Source organism: Protomyctophum bolini (assembly GCF_963924005.1).
Source record: "Protomyctophum bolini genome assembly, chromosome: 24".
NCBI classification, from domain to species: Eukaryota; Metazoa; Chordata; class Actinopteri; order Myctophiformes; family Myctophidae; genus Protomyctophum; species Protomyctophum bolini.
Window position 1 is genome coordinate 7,770,503 of NC_137885.1, and position 14,080 is coordinate 7,784,582.

Sequence of the window (14,080 nt, forward strand, 5' to 3'; positions counted from 1 at the left end):
CTCAGACACTCAAAATGTGCAGGCAATTTATGGTAATAGCCTACATGTTACAGGTAATTTAGGGTAGGGATTATTTACTCCCATCAATAAGGTAACAAATACTTATAATAAATCCAGTATCCAATATAGAACTTTCCTAATATAGTAAGTCATCTTTTAAAGCATCTGTTGTTTGTGGTGTGAAAAAGGAGCCAGAATCAAGTCTGTCGACAGATGCAAATAGCTGATTCAGAGGTTGCGTGACAGTCACAGAACACCCTCATTGCTTCATCAAACTGTAAATACTGGAAGGTGTCAAAGGGTGCTACAGAACGCCATTATTCCCCTTTTGTGACTACTGTCAACATTTAAAGCTTATATTTCCATTCCTTATAAACAATACATTTATATTCAGCTCCATTTTTTTTAATTAAAACACATTATCCACAAATCCTTAAAACAATATTTTGGTAATCTCATATTTTACAGACTATATCAAGGCATTTATAGTTTTATACCATTATCATTGTATCATTTATATCATGGCATTTTCATACAAAACAAATACATAACTGAAAATCACACAAAAATGTATACAAAATGCATCACATAATAACCCCCCCCCCCCCCCCAGGCTATAACTCAAGATTACATCATTACTGTCCTGATCTCAGTACAATGTTAGTGGTATTATTTACATAAGGCACCTTTTGGACTGGGTGTCGTTACATTTTAAAATACCCCGGCCGGTGCACTTAAACCTGATTCTTTTGAGCACTAGGGGTTTGATGACCTCAGACACACAGTTAAAAGGCTGGATACCACACATGCACAAAATATGCTTTCATACTGTATGAGAGAAAAAAACAGACATTTAACATAATACAATCAAAACAGTCTTGATTGCTATCCAACTCCCATCATGGATTTCACATGCATCTTAAAAGGTTTAACAGATAAAATATTTTTCTTGCCTGCACCTATTGTCAGATCTAACTCTTCTGTCCATAAGTCCAATAGGACTAAGTACAGTACACAATCATAAAGACCATCAAGCCTGAAGATCACAGTTTAAGATGTGGCAGCTCAGTGATAGAGTTTAAGGATTTACAATAACGTTACACTCCAGGCCAGCAGTGTGACCATGTGTCTCTGGATGGACACATCTTTGTCTGATGTGTTCTATGACTCCTAAACGAAACTTCACAAGCATTGAGTAATAGGAAAAGGCCCTGGATGGCATGTCATCTACACAGGAACTTCGTGTCTCTACCGTTATTCTATGCTTCGCCTGTGATAACATTTACTCTGTGTGCACACACACACCCCTCCAAAAAAAATATACCACACAAAAAAAACACAATACTCTTGTGAATAAAATAAGACTAAAACAGTGGTTTTAGCACATACAGATTGAAGGTACATTACATTACATTATATTTACAAAAATATGATTTAACTGAAACGTCTGGAAATAATGTGACATTTACATAACAGACTAAAACATGAACCATGAAGTTTAAAATTCATCTTCACTTGTATGGGAAAGGGCTTGTTGATGATAAATCACAGAGGGCCCTATCTTGCGCAACTCCTTGCCCTTATGCCTAAACATGTTTTTTGCCTATTTTGAAAATTCAAATAATGCTACAGTTATTTTCACAATTTACAACGTTTTTCAAAATAGGTCAGATTAAGTCACATAAGGCAAACCACATTACTAGCTTCTGAATCAACCACCTTCTGTACACATGAACCATTTTGGTATAGATTACAAGCGATGAAGTAAATGGTAATTCTTCAAGACAGTTTGTCTTTTCCAAATGGCTGACTGAATTGACATGATGATGGCACATTACTGAAACTATGTGAAAGCAGCGCTATGCAGATTATTAGTGGCCACTTGGCACTTAATAACATGGCAGGAAACGTCTTTGATTTCATTACCCAAGAGTTTTTCCTGAGATACATTGTACAATTTGTGTTTTGTTGTTTCTAATCATTTGAATGTTTCTTGCTATTTCTTATTTCTGTTGTATGTAGTAAAGCACTTTGTGAGTTTTTCTGTGAAAACTGCTAAACAAATAAAATGCACTTACTTACTTAAAAAGTTACATTGTGCTGCTTTAAAGGTGCTCTGCTCTCTAAAGCATGGGAAGAAATGTATTCTAAAAGAAGGTTCCTGAAGCTAAGATCAGGCTGGCAAACGGTGACAACACGTTTGTGTAACAGTCTGTGTGGTCAAGCAGTGATTTGTGACTGATCAAAACTTTTCAATTTCAGATGCTGCTTTTGTTATTTCAACGGTATAACAGTCATAATTATGGAAGGTCAATGCTCCCGATATAGGTTTATATAAACCTTGCCACTAATATATCAGGGACAAATGCATTTTTAAAGAGGGGTGTTGCTTGTTGTTCAAATTAATTTCATTGTGATACAACATCCCTTGTCAGGAGTGGCCACCTGGAACAGATATAAGAGAGAGAGGGGGTTTGGTTAATTGTTGGAAGTATGGAAGTAAGACTGTGACAGAGACAAATGAAGAAAAAACAAATTGAAAATGGTGGTAAACAGAAGAGAAACAGACATACCACAGCCGTGAATCAGGATCAATCTGGTCTGGTGTTCAAGCTTCTTTATTTCACAGGTCAAAGTATTAGGGTATGCATACACGCACATGCGCGCGCACACACACGCGCGCGCACACACACACACACACACACACACACACACACACACACACACACACACACACACACACACACACAAAACAAAAGTCAGCTATTTTGATGAACACTTGATAAGCAGTTTTCTAGGTATATGATGCTCATGATTGTAAGTGTGTGATAAGTGTGTTATAAAAAAAAACAAAGACAAGAATGAATGAATGATAGAAACCATTAGGAGTCTTTAGGACTTACCTCCATTTCCTGCCACTGGTTCTACACCGACAAGGGCAGAAGTTTCTGCTGCACCCAGTGAGTAGAGAGGAAAAGATCTGATTCACTTCACATTGTTATACATTCAACATACCTGTCCCTGTGCTTTTCCAAATAACACAACACAACTAACATAATAACGAACATAAATTGTCAGAGAGGGAACAAGCGGGTGAGAGGGAGTGAGCGAAAGAGAGACACATGAAGATGAACCACAAATTGAAAATGGTGTATTGAAATATAGCAGTTAAAATAATAACATAATAAACTATAGTGAGCTAGTAACATAAGAAAAACAGACATACCAGGTGCTGGATCACTGCTTGCGTTTGATGGCTTTGTTGGCTCAATTGGATTGGATGGAGCTCCATCACCGCCTGCTGTCACTGAGTAGAGAGGAAAAGATCATTAAAGTAAGCTAACTCATTAACACTACGACGTCGGAGCAGCCGTTCTGACCGGATTTGAGATTTAAAAGTTTATTTTCTTAGCCCATGGAGTCCAGAGAAAGTTCCCCTTGCATGACTTTGTCTAAATATTCGATTGAAATCATCTCTGTTTTTTTCCCCACACGCACACGCACACACACACACACACACACACACACACACACACACACACACACACACACAAAACAAAAGTCAGCTATTTTGATGAACACTTGATAAGCAGTTTTCTAGGTATATGATGCTCATGATTGTAAGTGTGTGATAAGTGTGTTTAAAAAAAAAACAAAGACAAGAATGAATGAATGATAGAAACCATTAGGACTTACCTCCATTTCCTGCCACTGTTTCTACACCGACAAGGGCATCAGTTTCTGCTGCACCCAGTGAGTAGAGAGGAAAAGATCTGATTCACTTCACATTGTTATACATTCAACATACCTGTCCCTGTGCTTTTCCAAATAACACAACACAACTAACATAACAACGAACATAAATTGTCAGAGAGGGAACAAGCGGGTGAGAGGGAGATGTGGTAAGTGAGCGAAAGAGAGACACATGAAGATGAACCACAAATTGAAAATGGTGTATTGAAATATAGCAGTTAAAATAATAACATAATAAACTATAGTGAGCTAGTAACATAAGAAAAACAGACATACCAGGTGCTGGATCACTGCTTGCGTTTGATGGCTTTGTTGGCTCAATTGGATTGGATGGATCTCCATCACCGCCTGCTGTCACTGAGTAGAGAGGAAAAGATCATTAAAGTAAGCTAACTCATTAACACTACGACGTCGGAGCAGCCGTTCTGACCGGATTTGAGATTTAAAAGTTTATTTTCTTAGCCCATGGAGTCCAGAGAAAGTTCCCCTTGCATGACTTTGTCTAAATATTCGATTGAAATCATCTCTGTTTTTTTCCCCACACGCACACGCACACGCACGCACACACACACACACACACACACACACACACACACACACACACACACACACACACACACACACACACACACACACACACACAAAACAAAAGTCAGCTATTTTGATGAACACTTGATAAGCAGTTTTCTAGGTATATGATGCTCATGATTGTAAGTGTGTGATAAGTGTGTTTTAAAAAAAAACAAAGACAAGAATGAATGAATGATAGAAACCATTAGGACTTACCTCCATTTCCTGCCACTGTTTCTACATCGACAAGGGCATCAGTTTCTGCTGCACCCAGTGAGTAGAGAGGAAAAGATCTGATTCACTTCACATTGTTATACATTCAACATACCTGTCCCTGTGCTTTTCCAAATAACACAACACAACTAACATAATAACGAACATAAATTGTCAGAGAGGGAACAAGCGGGTGAGAGGGAGATGTGGTAAGTGAGCGAAAGAGAGACACATGAAGATGAACCACAAATTGAAAATGGTGTATTGAAATATAGCAGTTAAAATAATAACATAATAAACTATAGTGAGCTAGTAACATAAGAAAAACAGACATACCAGGTGCTGGAAGTGGTGCTGGAAGTGGATCTATAACACAGAAAAAAAGATCTGATTCACTTCACATTGTTATGCATTCAAGTTTTGGGGCGTGTACTTCCGGATTTGTTGTCTGATTTATAAAACACAAGCACCCTATGGGAGTTGGAGTTCTCTCCCAGCTCTGCCTCAAACAACTACACCTGACTGTGTGCTGTGCGTGCTGCAGGGCCCTCTGGGAGTTGGAGTTCTCTCCCAGCTCTGCCTCGAACAACTAGGCCCGGCCCTACCCTAACTGGGTCGGCCCGAGGCTCGGCCCGACCCTAACAATTACCCTAATGTCAGGCCCGAAAACCCGAAAAAGCCAGAGATAAAATAGGAAAAAGAAAAATGCCACTATATGGCCACGGCGCCAGAGAACGTGTGTCAGAGAACGAACTAAAAGTTGCTGAAATAAAGGATTTATGTTACTCACGTTAATTGGCTGATAATGTTCCTTTTCCAACATTCTAATTTCTAACATTTCTCATTTTCCAGGGGTGAGTAAACATCTTCTGAATCAAAGTATAGCAGCGCCAGCAATCCTCTGAAGTGACGCAGTTATAGTAGTCTTGACTAATGTACCAGTGTTTTACAGATGTCCCTAAAAATATACCAGGTGATTACAGCTTTAGTCTTGCGTAGGTGCCACCCGTTCATACCTCTAAGGTCCGTAATTTCTTATTTTTCAAATAAAGGGTTGACAGCTACACATCCTTTGTGTGTTCATTACAGGAAGCTCACCACAACACATGGACATCTTCTACTCCTGTGAACAATACAGGAGTTATTTTTTTATTTTATTGACAGAGTGCCAGAGTTAGTCATAATCTAATTTACATCTGTAGTCCCTGAGCAGGCTTTTAAAATGCTTCATTTTACATCCTGTGTACCAAACAATTACTAAAAGGAACATGATAGGAATATTCATTAAATTAAACAGTCTACACATATTTTACTTGAACTTTCTACATTGAACATGACAGGAGTAAGTCCATTTTATTTCTTTACTGTACAATACCAGTGCATTATTATTTCTAGTCGTAGGATACGGGAATCCCACCTTTATCTACCTTGTTAGAAGAAATGGGTTGTGAATGTTGTGGAATGTTTAGGAGCATGTCTTATGACCATAATGCTTTGCTGCACTTGTGGAGGCTGTCTTTTACATAGCCTATATGATAAAATGTTTTATAAAAAAATGGATAGCAGATAAGATATGTTGCTCTATTCTATAAGTAAGTTCCTTTTTCTCGACACTATGCCATGTCCAAAAGAAACACTGAGAACATGCATTGAACAAATCAATTTAGGATATACCAAATTGGATATACCAAGATTGTCCTCAAATAAACAAAGACAAAATTAAAGTACTTGTTTTGAAGTCAAGGACAATGGATTAAAAGTTACGCGCTTAGCTTCAAACCTTGCTGTAGTCATGGCCTCAGAACTTTAACCAGCCACATTAGCACCGTCAAAATCTGATTATATGATGTATATCCAACAGGAATCTAGTTATCTATAATTAGTAGTGTCCACCTGGTAAAGGTTTGCTTTATGACCCTAGAATACATAGTATTCAGATTAATGTGTAACATATCTGGAACAAACTCCCTGAAAACTGCAGCTCTGCAACAACTCTGTTATTTGTATCACAGCTAAAAACATGCATGCCTGTTTGCTGCTGCCTTTCATTGAGATTGTGTCATTATTACACTGACATTTTCAATTAAGGCAACAAGGTTCAAAATTCAAATACTGGGTAGAATAGGAAAGTTACATAATGCAGCTTTTACTTTATTTTTATTTGTTTTACTGAATCTGATATGTTTAATTTGCTTAATGTTTGATATAAAACTCATTTGCCTTGTTGTTGGGAGCAGTGATTGGCCAGTTTTGTGTCCCGCCCCCTCACTCTGATTGGACCATCAGGGCCCTCTGTTAGTATTTAACAAGAGTTTATTCTGCTTGGAGTCACTTTAATCTCTGCTAGTTGTTAAGAGCTGAACTTCTCCTTTCTACACTAGCTGAAGCATTTAGTTTTGGTTCTAATTTAAACTTTAGTAGTTTATATTTTCACTCTTTAAAAATAGATCTAGTATCAGTTTATTTGGGCAGGTTTTGAGTTATGGCTTTACTACAAACATTGAAGTCCTTGGTCAACCAGAGACTATCTGCTGCTGAAGAGATGGGTTTACAACCAATCGTCAAACTACACAGAGCAGGTTGGTAAAACCTTCAATACTAATACTATTACTATTTTCACCATTATTTCTTGAATTCAATGGTGACTATTTGGAATAGAAGATGAACTGGTGAAAATGTTGCATTGATAATAGTCAATATTATTCTAGTTGTATTTTCTCCCATTCATGTTAGTGTGACTGTTAAACTAGCATTAACTACAGAATCAAGTAGTAAGGAATAATTTATTTAAATGTTGACCATGAATAATCATAAACTGTTTAAAGTAAGCTAACTCATTAACACTACGACGTCGGAGCAGCCGTTCTGACCGGATTTGAGATTTAAACGTTTATTTTCTTAGCCCATGGAGTCCAGAGAAAGTTCCCCTTGCATGACTTTGTCTAAATATTCGATTGAAATCATCTGTTTTTTTCCCCATTTGAAACGTTTTGTAAATATGATTTTAGGCATATATCTCCTACTCTGTCTGGCTATTATCGGCACCGCCGACCGCCGTCCCCCTTTCTCCCCCACTCGCCTTTTTTTTTGCGCTGCTTGATAATGGTGTCTTTCATAACCCGATTCCCCGACATTTCCTTTTCACTTGATATAGTTTCGTAGAGAGGGCCTACACAACCGATTCTTTTAAATGAGCAAAAAATTAGCGAGTTATGATTTAAAGAAAAGAGGGGTGGAGGAAAAAAAATAACACACAACACACAGACAGCTAGCTAACTATGCGATTATTTGGCACAATCAATCAAATATATATTAATTACATCGATAACACGTATAATGTTTCCCCCTCTATATAAAAATGACAATATATAACTCTAATGTCGTATTTCGTCATGTATGTGAAGAAGGAACAGAAGGCAGCAACGCGACACTCTTCCATGGCTATGTTTTAGGTGCATTTATGAATGCTCTCTATAATTCTACTCTTATAATGAGCATTAAGGATCAAATAATATATGAAGATATGGTTGAAATTGGTTGAAGGGCCCTGTCTGCGGGATTAAATGATTGGAGGTGTATTATGAACACACAGATATCATGTGTTATATGGCTGGTATGCTCATCCCTATGGATACTAATATTAATTTTATAATGACATTAATTAGAATTATAATGTGTTAATATGAATGGAGGACAGGTTCAACTCCAGACCAAGTCACATCACAAACTGCTCAAATGAAGTTCTCAAGCTCACTCACCTTCAGGAAAAACTTCAGGAAAAAATCTCTTCAGAGGCCCAGGGAATCTATCTGTCACAGTGGAAGGAATCCTATTTCTGAAAGGCTCTGAGATTCAAACACAGCGACAACATAACAATGTTAGAGATGTGCCATCAGTGCTGATAGAATTCTTCCCTTCGTGATACCAATCTTGATACTTGAGCTTGTCTATCAGTAACGATTAAAAAAAAATATAAAAAATCTAGCACTGGGCTAATCTAACACCTTAACCACTTTGACCCCATTTGAAAATATATATTGAATCGACCCCAAGAATCAAAAACAAAATAAGATTCACACCCCTAGGATCGGTGCTTAGACTCATGATCTAGAATTTTAGGCTGCAACTGAGTAATTTGCATCAGAACAATTCTGAACATAACAAAAGTTATGAGCAGCAAATGATTTGACACTGAACGAGCACGAGCAGTAACTGGTAAGCACGTTGTATGTTATGTGTAATATAAAATTGGTAGAGAAACTTACCAGAAGTTTTCACACCAAACACCAGTCCGCCGACAAGGAGGAGGAGAAGAGAAAGCAAACCACCAACCACTCCAAAAACCACAGCTACTGTATTAGGTTGTGTAGGATCCACTAAGGAGAAAAACATTATTACATTACTGGGTTTCATTTGCTTTCAAGTAAACAGTTAATTACACCTAAATGTGGGAGACACATTCATGATTTCTGTCTGTGTGTATACTGTATGAATGATATGGAATGGCCACACAATACCACATATCTGAAGAGGCTTATTGGTTCATTTAAATACTTAACACAATGGGCAATAACAAAGTAATATCAGACAGCATGTCTGGTAGGTCTAATGAGCTAATGTTAGACACAAGAAAATTAAATGCACTAAGTGTACTTTTAATGGGCTCTATGCACACACGCCATTTTGGACAGAACTTGGGCCCCTTCCCTACTTCCTTCACAGGTGTTACCGGTGACACTAATGAAGGCTCTGTCCATTTTGGTCGAACAGTGTCAGGGTGCTGCGAGTGTACAAATGGAGGAATCAGTTATGAGGTCCTTGAAATAAAAAAAGTTTGAGAACCACTGCACACTATATGGAACAGCCTTAATTAGTATCATTGTTAACGCCTGTGAAGGAAAGACTAGAAGTACAGTAGGAAGAGTTAAAGCCTATTCATAGTCCAGTTTTCACGTCACGCCACGATGGTCACCGCAAATGTACTCAACATATCTCTCCGTTTTTACTAACCACCGTTTCGGTGTTCACTTCTTCACCGAAAACTGGACTATGAATAAGGCATAAGTCTGTGTGCATATATAACCCATATATTTGTCTTTAATCGTGAATATTTGTGAAAATCTTTTTCTAACTCAAATCTTTGCTTCTGGGGGGTTCCAGGAATCAAATATTTTTGAGATGGCGGTCCGTGGTAAAATACATATCATTTTGGGGGTCCTTCACATGCAAAGGTTTGAGCACCACTTATATAACAACATACTTAAAAAATATATATATTATCAGAAAACACTCTTATTATCAGAAAACAACTTCGATTAACACATCGTGGAGTAAAGTACATACCATAAAATAGGTTTTTATGGGGGTCACTCTGCATCTCACCGACCGGGTTTTTCATTTCACAAGAGAATGTTTTGATCGTTTTCCCTTCTTCATTGTTGAAGATAGCCAACTGTTCAGTCTGTGAAGAGTTAGTCCATTTCACTTCACCATTCACTGAAGTGTTCCAGCGATAGGTTACCGGACCTGCATCTTCGATGTTTCCTTCACAGACCAGAAAGCAACGTTCATCATCAGTTGTACAAGTCAGTGGCTTGAGAACCACCACTGGCTTTGGGACATCCACTGTTGAGGGAAAAGGATGAATGTGTGTGAAAACAAAACATGTTAGCTGGGTGATCTTCCTCGGGTTATGGTTATGACACTGATACTCATAGGGAAAGTGTGCTAATTTCTTTCTCCCCCCCAAAAAAAATCCCATTCATGTTCTATGGAAGCAGGCAGCAAAGGACAGTCAAACAGTTGAATGCCTCAACCTTGAGAGGTGAAAAGCTAGAAAGCTATGGACCAGAGCTAGGTATATAATATACCCACTTCAGCTGCTCACAAAGTTCCATTCTCCCGATTTGTAAGTATGACAAGCTGTCATTATTAATAAAAACTTAAAGGGGTTGGAGTTCTATGTTTTTTTGTAAACATTTTAAACACAGCTTGTATTCTAGCGACACACACAACAACCACCAGCATCAGACAGTTGGTGGTGAACGTGACTCTGCTACTCTCTGTACAGTACACCTATCTGCCAGTGCCGTGTCCTCACTGGTTAAAGTGATAGTGTGCTCGCATTTAATGTACAAATACCTCATCGCAAAGCAGGTAACAGTGCACTATTAAATGTATTCATGCACACTGAGCCAGGGCCAGGGGTAGGGCTCGATAAGCATTATGCCTCGCCTGTCCCCTGTTTTCGGCATCTTGACTTTGGACACCTCATTATGTCAAATGGACTTGACAACCTATATGCCTTGCTTGAACGTTTTGAGATTGTGCCTAAATGCACTGAATTGCACAGAATTCTGGCGAGTCAATTTTGATGTATCGGATACAATGTTAACTGGACATCACTGTCTCAAGCACTATTATTCAACATCGAAGAAATATCGCTTCAAACAAACTGCAATAAGATGGAATGATGGATACAGTATACCTGCTGTTCTCCTATGTATTTGCTGACATGCATTGGGGGAGGCAGCATCACAGTAGGCAACAGCGGTTTCACTTTCTATTTTCGTCATTCATTTCTTTCACTCCCCCAATTCATACTTACCAATGAATTTAGTCTTGAAAGTATGGTGCTGCATTCGACCGTTTATCTCCACAGAATATAAGCCATCGTCGATGATGGTCATTTTCTTGACGACCAACTTGAACGTTGTTTTATTCAAATGTGTGCGGTGCTTGTAGGGCCCGTAGTAATCCACGTCAGGACCATCGTCCTCGTCCCATTCTGCTGCCTTATCGGCGTTATGTTTCCACATGACGCTAGTGATGGGTACAGTAATAGGGGGCACACGTGGAAGCACTTCAAGCGTTCCTCCCAGTTTTACATATTTCACATCTTGCTGGGCTGTGGAGAAAAAGGATTTCAGTCAAATTAAACAGCTGTGGTAGCCAATAATCATAATGAACTGTTTAGCAGTAAACTACTCTAGTGTACACCAGTCTAACAAATAACATAATCATAAAATAAATCAAAACACAACAATCTCTTCATGACAAAATCCAAAAGACCCATACATTAATGTGTGTCTTAACTAGTAGGCAGTAGCCTACTAGACCCCAGAATTGAGTCAGGGTAATGGGTATAGACCGATTCCGTAGCGGTTTCATGGTCGCAGCCTACGTATTTCCTGTAGGCGGACTCGACGTAGCTGCAGGGTTTAAACCCTCACCAGGCGCATCTCTTCCACTACAGTGAACGGCAGAGTGACTGATGTTAGTTTGCCTCAAACTTTACTCTTTTACCTGCTTTTTTACTAACACTAACATTACAAAGATGTCCAGAACATCGAGATGAACCTGTGTAGTTTATGGCTGCTCCAACAGTAGTGGCAACATAAAAAATAAATAAATACGGAATGTCAAAATATCCTGAGACCAGAGCCATTGAGTAATGATTGAGACAAAGCAGTGAAATGTCCTGAAAGATACATAATGTCAGTCTTACCCAATACCCAATCTTTCTGTTTTATGAACACAAGGCTGCTGTATTTTATACCTCATACTAAGCATTTAAAGTATGAGGTATAAAGTACAGCAGCCTTGTGTTAATAAAACAGAAAGATTTGGTATTGGGTAAGACTGGCGTTATGTATATTTCACTGCTTCGTCTCAACCATTACTCAATGGCTCTGGTCTCAGCCACCGCGGTGGATATTAGACATTCCGTTTTTTTTTTGTTTTTTTTATGTTGCCACTACTGTTGGAGCAGCCATAAACTACACAGGTTCATCTCGATGTTCTGGGCATCTTTGTAATGTTAGTGTTAGTAAAAAAGCAGGTAAAAGAGTAAAGTTTGAGGCAAACTAACATCAGTCACTCTGCCGTTCACTGTAGGAAGAGATGCGCCTGGTGATGGTTTAAACCCCGCAGCTACGTCGAGTCCGCCTACAGGAAATACGTAGGCTGCGACCATGAGACCCGCTACGGAATCGGTCTATAGACTCTGATCCATAGCCCTAATGCCTTTGCATTAGGGCTATAGTATGGACCTTAGGGCTATGGACCAGAGCTAGAGTATACTATTCCAATTTCCTGGTCAACTCAACTACAAGTGATTACTCAGCCAAAATGTGTAGGCCTACTTCAGTTCAAGAACTGGAGTAGGAAAAACTACTGGGTGTATAAACTACTGGGTGTATAAACTACTGGGTGCCCGGTGGGGTTTGTTACAGTTACACTGTTCAGTCATTCTGACTGACCAGTGACCACTGTGACCAGGGGGAATTTCCAACATATTCTACTATGCTAAAAAATAAACTATATGCTCAAGTCGGGCTGCTGATGTCAGCTATTTGGAGGAATGTAATATTATATTTATAATTCACCATTCTTCACATTGTCAGTGTTATAAACGATTTAACAAATACAGGCACGCGAGACTCATAATTCGCGTGAATAATATAGCCTGTTAACTTACAATCGAGGAATTCAGCTTACAATGAATAACAAACCCATTTACCAACCCCCCCCCCCCCCCCCCCCCACACCGACCATGATTATTTTGTTTGATTGATTGATTTATTAACAGTTTGCAGAATTACAGTTACATTTCAAGTACAACTCAATACAAAAACTGTTAACAGTGAGTGGACACCACACCATAAAGCATTACACTTGTTTACAATATGGCCCACCATTTTCAATTCATCAAAACATTAGAGAAGTACAAATATACACAACTATATAGTCAAAGGGAAATCATCCTAAAGTAACCAAATCAAATAATGCTTGAACGGTTAAACCTAGCCCCATATGTGCCCTCTCCCTACGCTCATTCTGTATGAGCGTAGGGAGAGGGCACATATGGGGCTAGGTTAAACCTAACCTAAATCCTAACCTTAACCAAACCTAACACTATTCCTAAACTTAACCGGATAGCGTTACCACAGTCAGTAAAACTATACGCCTAACCTAGCCCAAAATTTTCGATTCTCGTAGAGGTTTTTTTCGATTCTGACGAATCTCTCTACTAGAGAGATCGAAAAAAACCTCTACGAGAATCTAAAATTAGCCCCATATGTGCTACGCTCATTCTGTAGCTAGCTACCCCATAGCCCTGAAACATCAATTTCTAACCTTATTCTCAGTAAAAACAAAATAAATTTGTTCACGCGGTGTACACGTACTGTAGGCTACGACCGCAGCCGATAGCCCATTTGGCTGAATTTCTTAAGCAAAGATTATTACAATAATTGAACTTTTGTGGGGGGTTTTAAACCAGAAAGACCCGAACATGAGTAGGGTGTGCCCATGCAGAGCCATATTAAAAGTATTGTCGTGACTTAAACTTCTCCTATAGGCCTACCTGATGTCGGGATGAGTCCGGCTGCTGTCAACACACAGACGAACCACACAGCTCGGAGGAGACGCGCCGCCATGCTGATGATCGATCAGTAAAACATCAATGCATATTACTAGTTACTAACAATACACAACACAACCATACAGGCACACACAAACGTTAATGGCGGACTGTCTTGGG

General features: G+C 38.9%; 1 protein-coding gene across 10 annotated transcripts; it reads right to left on the reverse strand.

The window, feature by feature from the left end:
* Positions 1-398: 398 nt before the first annotated feature.
* Positions 399-14,080, reverse strand: LOC308311584 (lymphocyte function-associated antigen 3-like). Of its 10 annotated transcripts, none has more exons than XM_080758327.1 (13): positions 13,904-14,080; positions 11,144-11,443; positions 9,880-10,161; positions 8,802-8,912; positions 8,295-8,381; positions 4,873-4,902; positions 4,540-4,584; positions 4,030-4,110; positions 3,697-3,744; positions 3,227-3,307; positions 2,904-2,951; positions 2,574-2,616; positions 399-2,445 (listed from the first exon to the last, which is right to left on the reverse strand). In XM_080758327.1, the coding sequence occupies exons 1-12, from the start codon at positions 13,974-13,976 to the stop codon at positions 2,609-2,611; spliced, it is 1,194 nt and encodes a 397-aa protein (XP_080614453.1). In that variant the 5' UTR covers positions 13,977-14,080; the 3' UTR covers positions 399-2,445; positions 2,574-2,608. The 10 variants fall into 10 exon arrangements, with proteins under 10 accessions (XP_080614453.1, XP_080614452.1, XP_080614456.1 ...); XM_080758326.1 differs by having other exon boundaries at positions 3,697-3,741; positions 4,540-4,587; XM_080758330.1 differs by having other exon boundaries at positions 2,574-2,613; positions 2,904-2,948; positions 4,540-4,587.